We start from the raw sequence: 19,904 nt of genomic DNA on the forward strand, positions 1-19,904 counted from the left end.
AAAAACCTAAAATGTCAGAAGTTTTTTGAAGGCAAGACCACAGTTTTGGCCAGGACAGTATTAATGCCAGCTGCCCAATATGCACATTTGGAGAGGCAAGGCTGAATCTACCTGCCAAAAATACCTTGAACCCGCCTGTCATTCACAGCATCTGGTAACTTTATTTGATTATATTTATATGTACCTCAGTCCAAAATCTGCTGCCAATAGAATTTTGTTATGATCAATCATTACTTAAGAGGTAGCACACCTTAGCTATTTGCAGATTAATTCTACCAGAAAGGAATTTCTGCTCAAAGGTCAAATAAATCATGAAGTACTTATACCTCACTGCAACTACCTCAGCCTGCATAAGCCCAGTCTCCTCTGCCTTTTCATCTTAAAAATAGACACACTGAAGTGGAAAGATTGTAACAGAAAAGAAGTAGGGTGAAATTAATTTTGCCATCTGTAAGAGGATAAAGAAAATTTAAAAAAATAATCCAAAAAGTATAATAATCATGTATGCATTATTTGTTATATTTCACATATATTTGTGTTACCCCCATCATCCCATGAAACTAATTTGAAATTCAGGAGCAAAGCCAGGGTTTTTTTTGAGAAGTTTATCATCGCCTTCTACCTGTCACTGGTCTCAAGATTGTGACAGCAAATCTTTAACACAAAATCACACCGAGGAAGAAGAAAAATCATCAAATAATTATTGTAAAAATGTATTTTTTTACAGTTTGTTGCTTCATTGGATATAATTTAACTAGGGGTCAGTATTCCCACGATCACTCTAATGATTCTGCAACTACAAGTAATTTCTTTAGTGGTTAGGAGTCTATTCATATCAAGTCGACTTTATCATTACATTAATAATTCAGCAACTCCACAGTAAAAGAGTAAAAAGAATAAAACCACATCCAAGCAAATTCCCATCCCTCTACCAACCTCCCTGACCTGTTTCTTTCCCTCCCATCACAGAACATGGCAGATTTGTTTCTTCCCCAGTGTCAGAATTTTACATATTCAATGACCTCTTTGAGGACTGCTAGTAGGCAGAAAAGGTTAGACAACTTGAGAATCTTATATTCCCATGGAAATTGCAGTTTCTAAGGAAAACAAATATCTGTCACCTTTATTAATAACTGTTCCGTAGAGCTACTCAGCTTGAATGTTTCTAAATAGCTTATAAATCAAGCTGAAGTTCATGAAAAGTCTTGATTCTTTGGCCCTACATCAAGAACAGAACTACGTTCTGGAAAGTGTACCATAATTCTTGACCGCAATTACAGAATCATCTTAAAGCAATGACATTTAATAAATTATATGCATAACGTTTAAAGTAACAGGCTGCATTTTACACAAAATTCAAGTATCATGACCTGTGTCAACAGATTGTAGTCTATTAGTTCTCAGAAGCGGACAAGGTACATTTGATGCCTTGCAATAATGAATCTTTGAGGAGAGCAAGAAAGAGCCAGAAACAAAGAAAAATAAAATCAAAACTAAAATTAATGCATTTATGTACTTTCTTAATTTGTATTGCCAGGATTCACTTGAAAAGTGTACTGTAATACTTTAATATACTGTAGTATGTGTTTTTTTAATGCAGTAACGTTATTGCAACAGATTCCACTGCATTATTTGGCCACTAAATGTTCTTCCAAGAATAAAAAAAAATAATTTTGCACAGATGAGTGGAGCAAAAAGTGAAATTTTATTTAACCAGGTTTATTAAGCTTTTGCTAACTAAAGCTTCTCCTTCAGCTGCACTATTGTGAGGCCAAAGTCAAGAAGAATAAATTTGAAAAGAAAGAGGGCTCAAATATCAAGGATATTTGGTGGAAGAAAACAAAAGCTTCCATGACTAGCAGCCATCCATTAACTAAAGAGCCACAATTTTTCATAATTTGCTGCTGCCACAAAAGCCCTCTGCAAAAGACAAAGCTGGTGGCCTTTCCCTTGCCAGTCCCTAACAGTAACAGTTTTTTGGCACTATACTATTTGTATCCCTCATGAGCACGGCCCTGATGTTGTGCTCCATCCAGTGGAGCAGCTGACCCTCCCATGAGGGGCAGAGCACACACGCCACTGTATTTTCATTCCCATCGAAATGCTGCTGAAAGCAGCCACAAGAGACAGCTTTTCCAGCAAACAAGAATGGTGGGAATCACACCGTAACTCCCAGCCAGGTAGAAAAAACACTGTTTTCACATCACAGCAAATGGGTGTCTTCACTGGAGATCCACAGCCCCCATCCTAACTCAAGAAAGCAAGACCCTTGTTCACATTAAGGCTTGCATAGGTGCATGTTTGGGAACCATCAACCACTGCACAAGAGCACAAAGGTACTTTTCAAGCAAAGTGGGTATCTCCCTCCTTCACCATTCTCTGAAAACACAGTATGGTTATGCAAAGTCAGAGTAACCTCTCATGGCATACACCTCTGAACAGCAGAAAAACTATGAGGTTTTGACAACAATTCAGGAAAAACTACGAGGTTTTGGCAATAATTCAGGAAAAATTGTGTTTCCTCCTCTTCCTGGGTCTGTATGCTCTTTTAAAAAGTTTAAGCAAGAATATAAAGTATAATCAAAACTGCCTTTGTACACAATGTTTACTGTACTTATTATTTCCTGTTAGACATTTTCTTTCCTTAACAGAGCTATTTTGTGGACGAATGGTGAAGGATCAGGCACTGATATTTTCCTCTTCAATGCAACTGAATGCTTCCAGCTGCAGCGAACAGAATTCATGCACCACATCTCCCTAGCTGATCATAATCAAAACCAAACACCCCCAAACCGTCATTTCTCTTGCGTATAATTTACTGAGGGGCAATACGCACGTACCTAAGGCCTGGCTGCATAACTCCAAACAACCTCAAGTTCACTTTAGCTGTTCCCATGTGCATACTTGTATTAAGCCTAGATTATAAAATATCTGTGGCAGAAAGTATTACAAACCTTTAACAGCTTCTTCTGCTATCTATGCCCTTACGCACATACAAAGAGCTGGGCAAGTTTTTCTATTGTTAGATTATAATTGGTACTGAAATGACCTGCTCCATTCCAATCACATTAAATATAAAATCAGTCAACACCTCTTCTTTCACCTAGCATTTGCCCAGAGTGAAATTTTAATATTGGTTCTGATTATTCTTAACCTTAGGCTGCTGATCTTCAGTTACTTTTCTGGATGTTACTGAGTGTCCATGCCACGCAGAAGACATCCCCTGAGGTGCACGTCAAAATTTGTGGCTATTAGGCCATCATCTGTTATGTTCTGCAGCAATGAAATTCTTTGCTAGGAGACAAGTTTTGCCTTGCTATCTCTGTTACTCAAGAAACTCAATTTTCCAAAGCAAATGACTTACTTTCTGAAGAGTTTTCCCCCCTCCATATTGTCTGCTTGGCTCATAGAGGGTTTTGTGCATGGGAAGTGAACTCCTTACAACCACTGCCTCAACACTGTATCCCACCCCTGCCATTCCAGGAGCTTCTGTGCTGCAGCATCTCTAAGCAAAAAAACCCAAACCCCAACAAAAACCAAAACCAAAACCACCCCCTCTCCCCCCAGAAGTCCAAACAAACAAGAAAACAAGAAAAAAAACAACCGGGGAAAAAAAAAAAAAAAAAGCATCACTCTTTTGGAAAGGGCTAACTTTAACCTAGTCCTGTTTTTTTTTTCCTTAGAATATTACAGAACTGTAAACAAAAGAATTATCATTAACATTCTCAAAAAAACCCCACAAAAACAAAAAATGAAGATGTCTATCATTCCTCAAATATTTTGATAATTCATGTCACTGTCCCTCATAGATTGTGTCCAATGTGGCTCCCAGGAAGCCAGGGGATAAGAGACAAAAACTGTGCCTACTCAGCCTGATTTTGCTAAAGCTATTCACTATGTGTTTCTGCCAGGATCGTGTGATAGAAAGCTGAATCGTCAATATAAATAAAATCATTTGAAACAACAAAGCTGTGAGGGACAAATTGTATTTGCTAGCAGGCATCACACAGGTTTAATAGAGGTCAATGATAGTCTTGGATGTCACTACTGTGGGGAAGCTCTCAATGTGGTACAGAAGCAACCATTTTTGGTGGATATGAGAGGGACTGGAAGGAGTGAGAGTTCCCAAAGAACTGTAGGGAATAATATTTTCTAGGTTGCACTTGCCGCCAACTACAGCTTTCCAGGCAGTACAGGATGCTGCTGCACATCTTCACTAAATAAAGATCAAACCAATCAAAATCCAAAGCAAACGGATGTGTGTGATTCCCCATCACTTTACATCAAGTGAGGCTCATACATGCCTTGGAAGAGTTTCATCTATATACAGGGCAATGCTTAAAATACAGCATATTTTGCAGTTTTCTTGAGTAATGAATATTTACTGTTTTACAGAGAGTCTTTAAGCTGATTTGATCATTGATTTTGGATAGAACTGAGAAAATTTGGGAGATGTTTTTGGGGAGTTGTTTGTTTATTTGTTTTGGATTTTGTTGTTTAAACATAACATTTGATAGAACGCAGCTAGCTCCCCTTTATGGCTGAAGACAGTAACATTCACTCCCACAGATATAGCCACAAGGCTCAAGGTTGGAGGAACTGGGAAGAAAAACACTATATGCTGATGTGTCATGAATCTTCCCAGTTTCAAACTGACAGTTATGAAATGCTGTCTACAGAAATATTGTAAAATGGAGAAATATTCTTTCTCTTTGAAAATGTCTTTAATATACAAGAAAAATAATGCAAAAAGTAAGGCAGTTGTCTGAAGAAACAGGGACCTAAACTCGAAAGCCAAGTCAGTATCCTTGCTGCTGTGAAATAGTGATTACCTTTAAAAAATAATCTAAAAAGAACTGTAAACAAAACCAGGTTTTCCACATTAAAAAAAAAAAAAAAAAGTTCTAGGCACTTCTCTTCTTCCTTGAACCTTTTGCTCCATGACATACATCACGTATTTTCCAGCTAAATCATACACATCATCTGTCAGACATTAATCCCTTGTATACTGAAGGGCTCCCATTACTTGAAACCTGTCAGCCTCCTGATCTTTAAATGTTTGTTTCACATGTGTTGCAAGATGATCAGAATTATCCTGAATTTATAGCAAAAGCCTGTTTACAGTAACACCAAATGAGTAAAGTGGAAGAAAAAGACAGAAACAATGGCTTTTGAGTCTGAATACCAAAACAATTCTTCTATATAAACTCATCCCCTAGTATTCACATAGCTGACTGCAGTAAGAAGATAGGTTTCCATCTAAAATATTTCTCCTACAGCAGTCCCTACTCCCACAAAAGAAGGGAAATAAGGGGGATACTTCAATATATATGCATACAAATATGTATATACACACATTTAAAATAAACACCAGACTTTTAAATTTAATTTCAGTAAGAAATCAAAGGTTTCCCTTGGAATTTTGCAGAGACCACACCACATGTTCTAACAGGACTGTTTGTAATCAAGCTACATATCAAAGCAGTTTAACATCAGACACAGAGGTAAGCACCCTTAAATGTACTCCAGCAGCAACAACTTGTTCTTTTGAAAATGTGCAGCCTAATTAGGAAAAACAGAACAAGTCAGGAACAGAGAAACTTTCATCTTTTCATCATCATTTCTAGAGAGTAAGTCATGAGGAGCAGCTGAGGGAGCTGGGGTTGTTCAGCCTGAAGAAAAGGAGGCTCGGAGGAGAACTCATCACTCTCTGCAACTACCTGAAAGGTTTTAGCCAGGTAGGGGGTCAGCCTCTTCTCCCAGGCAACAAGTAACAAGCTGAGAAGACAGCCTCAAGCTGCACTAGAGGAGCTTCAGGCTAGACATCACAAGGAAGTTCTTCACAGAAAGGATCATTAAGCACTGGAACTGACTGCTCAGGGAGGTGGTGGAGTCACCATCCCTGGAGGTGTTCAAGAATGACTGGACATAGCACTTAGTTTTATGGTTTAGTTGACAAGGTAGTAATTGGTCAAAGGTTGAATTTGATGGTCTTAAAGGTCTTTTCCAACCTAAATGACTCTGTGATCTCAATTTTTTTCTACTGTTACTTCTAAATGTTGACTTGCCTGGTGACAAATACTTCTCCAGCTTTCTTGCCTTGTAAGACTATCTGTATGTCTTAAATATGCAAGAAAGAGTATATTCAGATGTCCTCACTATAATTAAGCTATGTGTTACACCCTTCTAGAAGTAGACCTCTGTGGTCTAGATACAAAGTTGTGTTGGTTGTCAAAAGCTTATATACAATAATACACAAAATGTCATCAGCTTCCACTCAAATATGCTATTGAATATATATAGCTGACAGGAGCCCCCAGACGTCACCCCAGTTTGGTTTCTTTTGTATCACCAGAACATGAAAGCTAAATACCACCGGACTAAAACATACTACCAACTCTGAAACACTCTCCCACAACACCAACAAGAAAAGAGCACGGCAGGAATTTCTTGCAAGACAGAAGGATTTCTAAAATTAGATGTGACTTAGCTATAGGAATGATAAAAGTAAAATGAATGAAATGTAAGACTGAGGGCTACTAAACAGCCAGAGCTGGGAAGAACATCCTCAAAAACAGATAAATAAGTGTTATATACTGCAATATGAAATTTTAACTTCTTAAAGTTTCTAGGGTTTGCAACTGCTGAAGACAGACTCTACAATCTCTAGCTCAGAAAACCATCTTTTCCTATAGTTAGCTTTTATTCGTATTTTTACATCATTATGGTCTGAGAAAGTAACAATTTCCACCTGTTTCTTATTAGGTTTTTTTTCCCCGCGAAGATAATTGTTCTCTCCCTACAGCTTGCAATCACTGAAAGCTGAGGGACAAAGGAAACCCTACGTAACCTATGTTATTTGGTGAAATTGTCCTAATAAAATTTTGTAGCATTTCTGGGACTTCAACAACCCCATAACTGTTCACCAAGCAGTAGTTACTGATCCTATTGAATCCTCTTTCTTTTGTGGTGCAATCCAATAATGGGGCAGACTTAAAAACAAACAAACAAACAAACAAAGAAACAAAACCACTTTATACAGAGAACACAGCATATTCTGACCAGAAGGGTAAAACCTAAAAACACCCACCCTCATTAGAACAGCTGCATTAGTAGCTGGACATTGTAAACCAGGAAGATTTGTTTGCCATACCAGTGATGTTCTCCAGCAGAGTTAGTAAGACTTCCATAAACTACCCAAGACTTTAAAAACAAATATTTCAGTGTTACTAGAAGAATTAAATTATTCATGATTAATAACCGTTTTTGAGCAGTGTCCTTTTCTCTTTTATTTACAAACCTGTTTTCTACAAATATATTAGTTTAATGTATTTTCTGAAGATGGTCTAGGAAAACTATGACTTCCCTGGAACAGTTGCCTTTGTAATCCACTACATACGAACTGTCCTTTAAGCCACATTGATGTTTCTTCACTTAGACAAGGTTTAAATAAAAAACAACCTGCAGAAACAGCAAAGAATATATATTATCACGTGTATGCATGCATCCATTTGCTACTTAGAGTGTCAAGACAAGGAAGAAAGTCTCTCCATGGACTCAAAATATCTCACGAGGTTACTAAAGGACCCAAAATATCCCCTTGGAGTTCCAAATCTGGCAAAGTGGGGGAAAAAGCCCACTTTTTTATGCTGAGTAGTACGTAGTATATGTACAGACTCACAGAATATGCTGAGTTGGAAGGGACCCACAAGGATCATCAAGTACAAATCCTAGCTCTGCATGGGACCACCCCCAAGAGTCACACAATGTGCCTGAGAGCGCTGTCCAAACACTTCTTGAACTCTGTCAGGCTTGGTGCTGTGACCACTTCCCTGGAGAGCCTGTTCCAGTGCCCAACCACCCCCTGGGCAAAGAACCTTTTTGTAATATCTAACCTAAACCTGCTCTGACACAACTTCAGCCTGAATGGCTACAACAATAGCAGACTAAGTTGTGAAAGCTCATGTTAATTCATGGAATTTCAAACTTTTCCTAAAATATGATTTTTTTAAAGTTTTGATTCTTCACAAAAACAAAACCTGGGGCCTGAGGAATGGATATAAGGTCCGTGTGATGAAGCTCCTCAGGAGGTAGATGCACAAAATTGCAAGAAAGTACATGGACTGCAGAAGGATGTCTGGGCACCCACTGGTACTACAAAACTGCTATCTTGCAAAATGAGGAGAAAGCAAGCAGAAAACTCTCAGTATCCTTCAGGTGAGATACAAAGATGCTGAGAAAGAGAAGAGTCAGAGTTTCTCACCCTTGGGAACCAGAAATCTATGGGAGGGCAGCGCAGCCTTCTTCATATTAATTGGTAGTCATACTGCACCCCATGAAACACTAAAGTAGCCCTCCATAATCATGAATTTAATAAGCACACTTCACAAAAAGGAATTACACAAACTTTAAGAGGATGAAAAAACCCAACACGCAGTAAAACCCCACACAACAAGCTCAGCATACAGATCTAATCGTAAAGATATTCTTGGATTATTTTTTACTAATCAGTCACTAAATCCATCAGTAGTCTTCCCAAAAAGGAAGAGTTTTGAAGTACAAAATTAGAATCCCTAACTTAAAGCTCCAATTCACATTTCTAACATTTCAGGATTAAAACACAGGCATCTTTTGCAACCCACAATCCCCTAATTCAGGTGATTGATGTTATAGAAGTCAACATGGACCCTGGAAACCCAGAAGCTTGCTTCCCCTGCATACGATTAACGGTGCTGGAAATTACTAAACATGTAATAAATAGTAATTGCTTTTTAATCAGTGCCACAATATTTGATGCTTGCACTGAATAATGCAAGACCATATGGAGAACTGCCAAGTAAATCTGTAGCATCTAGTTGGATTCACATTAAGCTTCATTTACATATGTGAATTTATGTATAAGTGAATATATTTATACATGGAGAACATGAAGTCCTCCATATATATTACATTGTCAATGTTGTCAATTAAATTTTCATCCAGATGAAGTCTGTATGTGTTGATGCTCACGTTGGACTATTGATAAGTCTGTTCCCAATTACTCCACTGATGTGATTTGAAGACACCTAACAGAAGGGCTCTACTATATCTAAGTAAAGATACATCATCCTGTCTTTATACACTCCATGCACAGAGCCAAACCAAGAAACATGCCTGTTCTCTGTCTGCTAATGTCTCTGAAAAACCATCAGAGAGGACCACCATGTAGCTAGCAGCTGTTTCTTAGACATCTCTAAATGAAAGATTTTCCCTTTTTTAAGATATAGGGATGATGAACATGACTAGAAATAATCTGAAATGACCAAGCACAGTGGGAGGGAGCAGAAGACATGGCTGTGCTGAGAGGTGCATCCAGCTGCTGAGCCTGTGGGTGCCTCTGAAGCAGACGGACAGCATGAAAAATTAGGGAAAGTGTTCCTGGGCTGGATACATTTGAGTAATGAGAGAAGTTTGTAAAAGTCAATCAGAAAAAAACACGCTTAGATAAGATCAGACTAGAGCAAAATAAGACAAACAGGAAAATCAAATCATGGTTGAGATCTCAAAGATGTGAAGAGCAAGTGGAGAGAAAAGATACAAAAGAGAGAAAGCAAACTATGAATAAAAAGTGGCATTAGGTCAGTGTGAAAAATTATGATTAGCGAGAAAAATTGGCAGTAAGAATGGTGAGTGTGAAAGCAAATTATCTAACTTTAATATAGTAGGATAAACATTAACAAGGACATTGAAAATTACCATACAATTTTCCAGTTCCCCAGAAAATCTACATATGATTGGGAATAATTCACACCACAGCTAGGAGAGACTGAGAAATAAGTATGAACAGTACAAACAACAACTGAGTAAAATTTACTATCTTTTCCAGAGATTGTGGTATATAAAGGCTCCAAGTCAGATATTCAGAGGAACAGGGTGGTAAGCAGCAGCAGTTCACAGGTGCAGAACAGTTACTTTCCTAAACTCAAGAACATCCAACTTTCCATCCCTTCAGCAAACAAATGCAAACATGAATGTTGCAGGTCTTGAGCAGGGCACTGTGGAAGATAAAAATAGTTCTGCCTGCAACAAACACTTGTCTCTACAGGCTCACAACCCGGCAGTTGAGAAGCACGAGGTGCACTTTTCCATTTCCTAATAGAACATCAAATCACATGTTCAGCCACTTGCAGATTAAAACTAGCTGTCTTACAGCTGTGCAACTAGTGATAGGATTAAAGGAACACATAAAATCCTTGCAAAAATACTTGTCAATTTGGGATTCTCCAGATATAGCTCATCCTCAAAAAAGCCACAGTGCATAGCACATGGCAATATCAAAAACACAGCAGAAGAGGGAAAAAGTTCCAAAATGTTCATAACTAAACTAATGTATATTGTGAAAATGCAGAGAAGTTTTGCAGAGAAGTTTTATTTCATATCAACTCTTTAGCAGCATACGGGGGGGAACATTAGAGAACTGAGTTGCAGAAGGTTTAGAGGAGATACAGGTGTTTAAAATAAAAAAGAATGGCTCTCTACATGTTAAATTGGAAGAAGAAGAGGCAAGAGCAGACACCAAAGAACGAGTTTTTGCCATGCTCTTGCCAACGTATATGACCTAGCTACTGCAGAGAATGCCAAAAATTTTTTTTTTTGGATCTTGCTGAAGTGCTGTCACAACAGCAGTCCAGTGAGATAAAAGGGCACTCAAAACTGCAGGCATGCTTTAAGCTCACTAAGCATTCTGTTATTCTCTGATAGCTTTCATTTTATTACGGAAATGTTTCCACATGGAAATGACTTATGTGTGCAAGGAGAAGCCTCTCTCATGAGAAGATTATAGCAGTACATCACAGAAAACCCCAAAGAAAGCACCTGGTTGCCCAAAAGAATATAGTATGTTCTAATTCCCCCTTTATTATATTTTTCCTGTTTCTTCTTAATGGTAGAGAGATACAGACAAAAGAAAGGAGTGGAAAAAACCACAGTGAGAAACAGCAACATGGAGCACTGCAAGGAAAGAAAGGTTAATTACAGCACAAGAAAAGATGCAAGGAATGTGAAGAATGTCAGCAAGCAAATAAATCAATAATCTACAGTCATCATCTGCATTCCTGAACTACCTTGAAAGCAAGGATATCTGCCCTTAGCATTCCTGAAAACAGTAGAGATATTCAAGGAAGACCCCCCCACCCGCTGCACACTCAGTTCCTGCCAGCACCCTTGTGTCAACAGCTGATTACAAGGGAACTTTTCCAAAGGGAGCCTGTAGTATCTCTTATAACAGCTTTTTTAATACGAGCTTGTAAATACCTCGGGACAGCCCAGAAATATTAACAAGCCAAAATTCATGTTGTGATTATTGCTCTTAGTTGAAAAAAACCTCAAGGTCATTATCAAACAATTGCAGGAATGATGCACTAGGTTCCCCCCTCAACACTGCTCTCTAAAACATACCAGAGCCTAGCAGCTCATATGGAATAACAGCACAGATCAAAAAAGCCAGAAGACTAATGGGGTTTTACAGATATATTTCTTCACAATGGTATCAACATACTATAAGACTTTTACAAAGGAAATGGAAGGTGAGCAATAGAGACAAGGAGACCTAAAAGTCAAGACTTAACAAGCTGGAAACATTCTGTATTGCTGATGGAGAAAAACAAAAAAAACAAACAAACCCCAAACTAAAACAAAACCCAAAACAAAACCCCAACCCTCAAAACAAGTATATAACTGACATCAAGGAGATGCCGTCAAGTAATATGACACAACAGAAATGGATCTGCAGAGCCAAACAGTGGGTGCTAAAGGCCTTACTGACAGCCACCCCTTACACATTTCAGGGGAGGCTTACTTCAGATTAACTGTAGACTAGTCGCATGAACTGAGCATCCAGTAGGGGTTGAGCTAAATAGCCTGGCTTAGTTTTGTCCATAAAAGAATTCAGATCAACCTCTGGTGCAAACCAAAATACTGGAAATGGGGAACAGAAATTTGATTCAGCAGTGCAATCCTCGGCCGCTGCTAACACAGATTTACCCGAAGTTGCAATATGACTCTGATGCTATATATAAAAAGTCTTGCAAATCCAGTATCTGTCTCAAACAAACAGCAACAAAAAAGAAAAGGATAGAATGATTCCATGAGCGCTGGTGCTTAGAAGATCACTTTTGTCTACAAGACGTAGCAGTAATTCTTCAAAAATTGCTTTGCCACACAGAACATATAAAAAACCCACTGCAAATCTTCTTACAGAATTATTTCTAAACTGGACTTGCTTGTCTTCATACATACACAGAATGCTTTTGCAACACTTGCTTTTGCAAATGAAGCTGATACAATACAATTAGGTAGCTGGGGGCAACTTTTTATGTGACTGAAATTTCTTAATGAAGTGTAGCAATCAAAACAAGCCTATTTTCAACGTCATTCCACAGCAAAGCTGGAGGCTCCACCCCCAACTCTTCACATGTATTCAACAGATTTTACAGTCATTTTTAACATAATGGATGCAATTACATTAAAAAAAAAAAAAGAGAGAGAGAGAGAAAACTTACTGTACCTGTATGTTGTTCTTCAATCCAAGCTTGTAGATACATGAACAGGAGTAGACCAGCTACTCCAAACAGCAGTACAGACACAAAGACTTGTCTTAGGTTCATGACCCTATCAGGGGTCCTCTTTTCAGCTTTCAAAAAGACTCATGGCTCACTTTTCTGAAGTTTTCAGTATGCCTGCATCTTCTTCAGTATCTTCCCCAGAGACACCAACCTGGAATAATAAGAGATGGAGGTTGTTTTCCGTTTTTATTCTTCACCAGAGACTGTGTAAACAGCATACTATATACAAGCTGGAACTCTTACAAGACACTACTTTCAAAGCTTATATTTCTGTTCACAGCCTCAATGCATTTTCTACCCCTGTATGAATTCCAAGCAGAAGTGTTTCTTGAAGTACCTGAAAAGACAATTTCACCTCCACAACACCAAACATTACCTGCTGCTGTAACAGAAGGAGGTGATGACCCAAACGAGATCATCAAGTGTCACACCAGTACACCACCAGCACACCACTCTGCCTGCCAACCTTCACAGCTGAGAAGCTACAATAAGCAGCTGGAGCCTCTCAGGAGCCTGCAGTAACCCCCACAACACAACAACTTCGCTTGCAGTGCCTCAACATCAGTTCAGCCTATGCATCAAGGAGTCATACTCTGATGTTTACCATCAAATATGAATCTAAGGTGAGTTTTTCAGGGTTACAGAATGTCAGCATGAGAATATATCAGTAACATAGCAGAAAAGGAATTAGTGGATCATCTTTTTACTCAGCTATTTTGCAACATGGAGAAGGACCTGTCAGGAACTCAATTCTTGCCACTAAGTTTAAGGAAAATGAGCTCAAATGTAAAAACTTATAAAAAAGATTACTTTCTTGCACACCAGTGGGCCCAGAAAAAATAATTTACCTGATACTCCGCACCTGACACAAAGGGTTCATAAAATTCAGTTTATAACATCAGAACATAGAAGACACTATGTATCACTAAAAAGACAACTCCTTAACCTGAATGAGAACGTCTTCACTTTGAAAGCGCATTATTAGATGTTGAAGAACAGGTGTTGAAACTGGCCTCACAGCAAATGTGTTAAAATTCAATATAATGCACACCCTTGTAAGTGCACATCTGACAGAAGAGCCTGGTGAACTACTTAAGCGATGCTTAAGGAACCATTAGTCAAAGAATCAACAATTGCAAAACTCTTCTGTTTTGCTGTAGACAAAAGCTGTGTTGTTCACGTAACAGGACATTGGCAACATCTACATTAGGAAAAAAGATTAAAACCAGCAAATAAATAAGATGTGAGGATCTGAATAAGTATCTCTGAAATAAAGTATTTAAATTGGAAAGTAAGAATCAATTTCTTTTGAAAAAGGTTGTTTGGGATTCACAAGTTTCTCTCATAATAGAAAAGTAAGCAATCTGGACCGACACAATGACAGTGGCATGCTCCAAATAAGCCTGCTTTTGTGGTTTTGTCACTTTCTTCCATCTCCGACCACACAAAACTCCCAAATTTTCAGCCCTTCTTTCTGAAAAGTGTCCTTGAGGAGGGGCAAGAAGAGCTTTTCAGGCCACATAGATGATGCTGAAAGTAAAGTATCTCAGACCACATCTCCACAAACATTTCTGACACACGTAGGCTGGCACTGCTGCACTTGCTCTCATGACCCCTGACTGCCCAGCTCTTGCCACTCTTGCCATGAGGGCTTACACACCTGTTCAGTAACACTCTTCTGAACGTTCATCCAGCTAAATAGACGGATGGATAGCTCATCCAGCTAAAAACTGCCCCAGGAAAAGGAGTGGGGACCTTACTGACCAAGGAAGTCAGGAAACACTAGTTTAATCAAATTACAGCTCCCAAAGGATTTACCCAAGGAACAGCACTGATGTTTTTTCCTTTAGCAGTAGCAGCTACTGCATGCATCCATGACACATGACAGCACAGGATACACAGCTGACCTTGCCCAGACACCATCACAGTTGCATCCAGCACCATCTACGAGACCTGAAAGGTGATGATGCAGATGCACAGTAAAATCAGGAGTACTTCCTAATAATTTAACCTGACAATAAGAAAACAGATGTTCTTCTACTAGGTAGTTTTGGTTTTGAGCGGACAGAAGTTCCTAAAAGGAAACAGCAGTTCCAGGTGCATTTTTTTTTTTAAACTACTGAACATACCCTAAAGCCAATTCACTTCACCATCACTACAATTATCTATGTATCAAGAACTTACATGCTGCTTGCAATTAGTTTAATATATTTAAATTTAATTTATATGAAACTGTGTTCTTTGTTTATATGTTGGCTAAGTTTTAAGGTTAGTTTTAAGGTTAGTTTTAAACAAGAGTAACACTACTTTTAATTAAGACTACCTATTTTAGCACAGGTCAGACTCTAAATACATCAAAGCCATCCAAACTCTGAAGCTATTCTGCTACCTTATAAGATTTTAAAGGCTTTTCAGCTTGAATAAGTAGTTTAATTTATTTAACACAGTGATTTGTAACCCACATATGAAAAAATTATAGTGACATTTAAAAAAGTCTGTGTGTATGAGTCTTCTATCAGAACTTGAAAAATGGCTGCACAACATTGACAAATTTGCTCCTTTGGTATTAAAAAGCAATGCTTATGGATAACACTCTCAGGCATCCTGGAAAAGAGGAAATACCTGCAAATATTCTTTAATCAAGATAAATGCTTTCTTGAGGCTGTAAAGAGCCAACAAGCAATTACTTTCAACCTAGGTATTTTCAAAAGGGACCAGCCGTATCCAGAGGTTCAGCATCCCTACTTAAGCTGTGAATCCTGCTTTGCTACCAATCATGGGCAACATGGCTCCACTGGGGGGTATCTCGACCATCCTGCTGGATGGGATTCTTGCTACAGGGAAACTAACATGGCCCTCCCTTGCTACAGGGAAACTAATGCTGTGACCCTCTCGTCTATGCTGAACTAGATTCTTGCTTTTGCCCAACCTCACCCCCATCTCTTTTGGGTGTATGGAGCCCAATGTCCCAACTGTTTCAACTCAAGCTTTCACAGAAAATGTCATAGTGACCCATGCAACCTTTTGAGTATTGGAGAGAGATTACTACATACTAATCTTATCCACCATGGACAAACAGTTAATCTGGCAGAAAATAGCACTACATGCCTTAGAAGACAAACACAGACTCCTTTGCAGCAAAAATGTAGAAATTTAACAAGTCTATCGTCATTCACTTCTGAGGCCAAATTGTTAAACGTCTGTCAAATATTAAGGGTTTTGAGAATGCACATTCCACTGATATAAAATCCTTGCATTTTTCCCATTGTGTATGGGTTCAAAGAGGCACATTCCTGTACAGGGCCAACACAAGCAATTGAAATAGCACAGCCACCCAAAAAGGGGGAAGAGTCTGCCTCCTGCTTTTGGCATGATTCTTCATTTCAGAACATCATCCACCTTCTTCTTCCTGGCAAGCAAATATACCTGCAGCTGAGGAGAGGCACCCCAGCTCTCAGGTACCATTGCTGGCTTCTTCCTATTCTAGACCACACAAAATCAATGGCATCTGGTCACAGGATGTTTGTCTAACTTTAGATTTCCTTGCCACTGTGACCCTCACCATCATCTAGTTCCAAAATCAAGGACGTATAAAAGTAAAACATTAGATTGCCTCAACCTATTTAGAAATCTTCCTTTTAAATTCCTGTTCACCTTTTTTTCCTTCACCTGAAAAAAAAAATAATCAAGAAGCATGGTTAACCAGCAGAATACAGATGAAAAAAATCCAGACACTCTTTATAATGGTCAAAGCATTCATATTACTGTGGGATACCACAAATTCCCACCCACTCAGTATCTCCTTAGACACAACTGAATTAATGAAAGAAAAATGAGAAAAAGGACACAGAAAGCTACTGTAACCTCATGCACATTTTTTTTTCTTTTTTTATTCCCTTCGTCCTTCCTTACCTCAAGAAGCACTACATTTTCTGATACCTCCACTGGAGTTATCACAAGAGAAGTTTTGTACCGAGGAATGTTCTGCTGGACACTGGCCCAGGCTACTTTCAGCCCAGTCTGTGGAAGGAGGCAAGGATATCTTTTCACTTCAACGCTTCCCCTCCTCCCTCACTTCTCATCTGTTGTCTTGTGTCCTACTTCACATACAGGTGATCCTTCAGGATCATCTTTCCACTGTCCACATCTCAACTTTCTGGCTTCGCAACAACTAGCACAAGGCACGGCTCCAGCTCTTAACAATGCTTGCACAGTTCCTCATATCAGGCAGTGCTGCTTTTTGTTCTGGTTTATTCCAAAGGTTGCTAGAAATACACATACAATATTTGCCATTTTCTATCTCCAGCAAGTTACACTGAATATTATGGTTGGGTGAAGTCAAAGGCCCTACAGAAATTTGGTATAAGTGAGTAGGCAGATCGAGATAATCCAACTCAGTGTTGCCGAGAAAGTTTGTAAAAATTAAAAAACCACAACCAACCAATCAAACAAAAAAACCCTCACCAAACCCCCTCATAAAAACCCCAACCAAAAATCACCCCAAACCAAAACAAAATTCACATAATGTAGCCCTTCCTGTCTATAAGAATCTACTGGGGAGATACAGACAGGGTAGTGGGGAGATACCCAGTATCCAGGCCCACTGGTACATCAGTCCTGCTGACACCTCAACACTTCTGCACCTGAAGAGCTGCTTACAAGAATGCTGTGTCAAAGTGTAACTGAAGACACCATCTGGCCTGCACAACTTTTATCACTGGCAATAAAAGAAGATTACTCCCTACAAACATTGCAAATCAAGTTAAGAGAATTTTGTTGAGAGTTCCATAAGACACAAATAATGAAATATTTTTTTCATGAAATACGTAGGGATTTCTTTTCAAAGGAGAGAGCTATTTTTATCAAAGTGAGCATCTTTCACTCACCCACTGATAATCCTGAAACAATAAAGCCGCTTCAAAAAAATAGAGCTCCAAAATTTAAAATTTCAACTGTAGTCAGGAAATTCCATACATCAACATCACCAAAGTAACTTCCCACCTAGCCAACTTGTACATATTTAACATTTTTCAACTTCCCTCTCCCTCGTTACATAGCAGACTTCAATGTTGTTATAGCAATTAAGTTTTATTATTAATACACTTTACAGCATACAACATATTGTACAAAATTAATAACATGGCAAAGAAAATATGGTTTGCATTTGATTTCACCATTTTAAGCTATTAACGTCACTAGTTCCTCATTATCCTTTCCATATATTTTAAAAGAAAAAAACTCCTTTTAATGAAGCAATGGATGTAAACAAGACTCATTTTAGTAGAGGTATATATTTGTTACTCATGCCATTAAAACTTTCCATAGGAATTGTACTAGGTGACTGAAAGCAATCTTTAGCACCTGCATTGCTTCTAAGAACATGCACACCACTTACCTGGTTCTGCACCTTGACCATAAATCCTATTAAACTTCAGACCATATTAGTATAATGCACACAGCAACTTGCCTCAGACACTTGTAGTTTAATTTAAAGCTGCAGTTCTAAACAAACAAAAGTTATACTTGTGTTAATAACAGATAAATGCCAAGTTGTCCTATCCATGGGTATGGAGGTTAACACACCAGCATCGTGGAAAGTTTTGGTTACTTACAGAAAACAGAGAGGACACCAAAAGCATCGGGATCTGGAGCTTCACCACTTCACCAGAATATTCAGTTCTAAGGGCTTCACTCTACAGCTGCCGGACATCTCACTTAGAAAAGGAAAAATCATTATTATTCTTAGTAACAATTCCCAGTCAGGACTGAGGGACCTCAGCTGACAAAGTTTGACATGCTTAGCTCTTACCTGTCTGAAGCACTGCTGGAAGTCAGTGAGCAGTCCCACATGGAAGACACCTGGATTCTGGGAAGTTAAAAGAGAAACAGGGCTCACGAGACAGCAACTTGATGGCTTTCAGTCTTCTAGCAGGATTGGAGGTGGGTTTTTTCCCCTGTTTTAGAATGGGGAAGATTAGGAGAAGGACTGTGTCAAAGCAAGATCTTCCCTTTTTTTGAACTGGTGAAATGATTCGTCTTGTTTATGGACTGCAGTGAACCCAGGTGTTCTCAGCATGCCAATAAGACTCGCAGCCTGCCCCAATCATCCACTCTACTGCTATAAAACGCACAGGCAACACCAGTCCATTTTTTATTTTGGAGACGAGCCACGAATTCCCGGCGTGTGACGGAGCGGGGAGGCGCGGGGGCGTGAGGAGTCAGCAGAAAAGTTGGTGGGTGCGCGGAGCGCAGCCCCGCGCGGAGCCGCAGCGGGGGCTCTGCGACCTCCGCAACTTCGGGGGACGAGCCGCAGCCCCCTCGGGGCCGGTCCCGGCGCTGCAGCCCCTCGCCACGGCCGCGCCAGAGGGTCGGGGCTGACACGGCCGAGGCTCGCCCGCCCCCCTAGACCGCTCCGCACTGAACGCACCGGGGCGGCCGCACTGCCGCCGCCGCCTCCCGCTCCTGTTCCCGCCGGCAAAACTCCCGGCGCCCCGGGGCTGGGCGGTGCCGGCGGGGGAGCGGCTGCTGGCGGGGCCGGGGAGGTGATCCCGCAGCAAGCCCACCCACCCACCTACCCTCCGTCCCGCTCGTCCCCCGTGAGTGCCCCGCGGCGGCACCTCACCTGCCCGCTGCTCCCGCCGCTCCCGGGAAGCGCCTCCCCAGCGGCGCCTACACACTAACTTTCCTTGCCAAACTTTGCGGCCGGGCGGGCTGGGAAGGTGCCACCGGCGGCACGGGACCCCCCAGGCCCGGCGGGCGGATCCCCGCGGGGGCAGGTGAGTCCCGCCCCGCACAGCCCGTGTGATGGCGAGGGCAGCCGCGCTCCCTCCCTTGTCATCCGGAGCCCGGAGCCGAAGAGCTTTGCTGGCAGGTTTTTGTGTGCTGTTACAAATCCATGGGTAACTCTCCCTGTGTTAGCATATAAATATGTCTAAGCTGCCAGGTAAAGGCAAGTCATAGCTTTAATTAGCTATTAAAACAGGTAGTGTAGAAACTTTATTGTCGTCTATGGGAAACGGGATGACAGAGAGAAATATTTAAATAGTACTTATTAGAGCGTCGTGTGTGCCTTGCAAAAATTATCAGCTTATTGTGACAATAGACCAGCCATACAGATAAATGACATAATCTCTCTTTAACGGGAACGTCACTTTTCTTACATTTCCTCGAGGAAGCCCTTGAAGAAATAGCTCTGGCTGTTGTTAAGGGGGGGTGAGCACAGAAGAGTTCTGACTTTCCAGGGCTGTGCTCAAACCACTTCTATCCATCTCTCGTTTAGGCATTTCACTGCAGTGCTGTGTC

General features: G+C 40.1%; 1 protein-coding gene across 1 annotated transcript in view; it reads right to left on the reverse strand.

Annotated features, from left to right (window-relative positions):
* CHST9 (carbohydrate sulfotransferase 9) overlaps positions 1-19,311 on the reverse strand; it is an 88,947-nt gene extending 69,636 nt beyond the window's left edge. The window contains exons 1-5 of the mRNA XM_027731329.2: positions 19,225-19,311; positions 18,412-18,556; positions 18,215-18,316; positions 16,515-16,622; positions 12,545-12,753 (exon numbers count right to left, since the gene is read on the reverse strand). Of these exons, the coding sequence (XP_027587130.1) occupies positions 12,545-12,644 (100 nt within the window). The 5' untranslated portion in view covers positions 12,645-12,753; positions 16,515-16,622; positions 18,215-18,316; positions 18,412-18,556; positions 19,225-19,311. The remainder of the gene's footprint in view (positions 1-12,544; positions 12,754-16,514; positions 16,623-18,214; positions 18,317-18,411; positions 18,557-19,224) is intronic.
* Between the last annotated feature and the right edge of the window lie 593 nt (positions 19,312-19,904).

This window comes from Pipra filicauda, unplaced genomic scaffold, assembly GCF_003945595.2.
Source record: "Pipra filicauda isolate LSUMZ 115617 unplaced genomic scaffold, ASM394559v2 scaffold320_size837821_pilon, whole genome shotgun sequence".
Taxonomy (NCBI): domain Eukaryota; kingdom Metazoa; phylum Chordata; class Aves; order Passeriformes; family Pipridae; genus Pipra; species Pipra filicauda.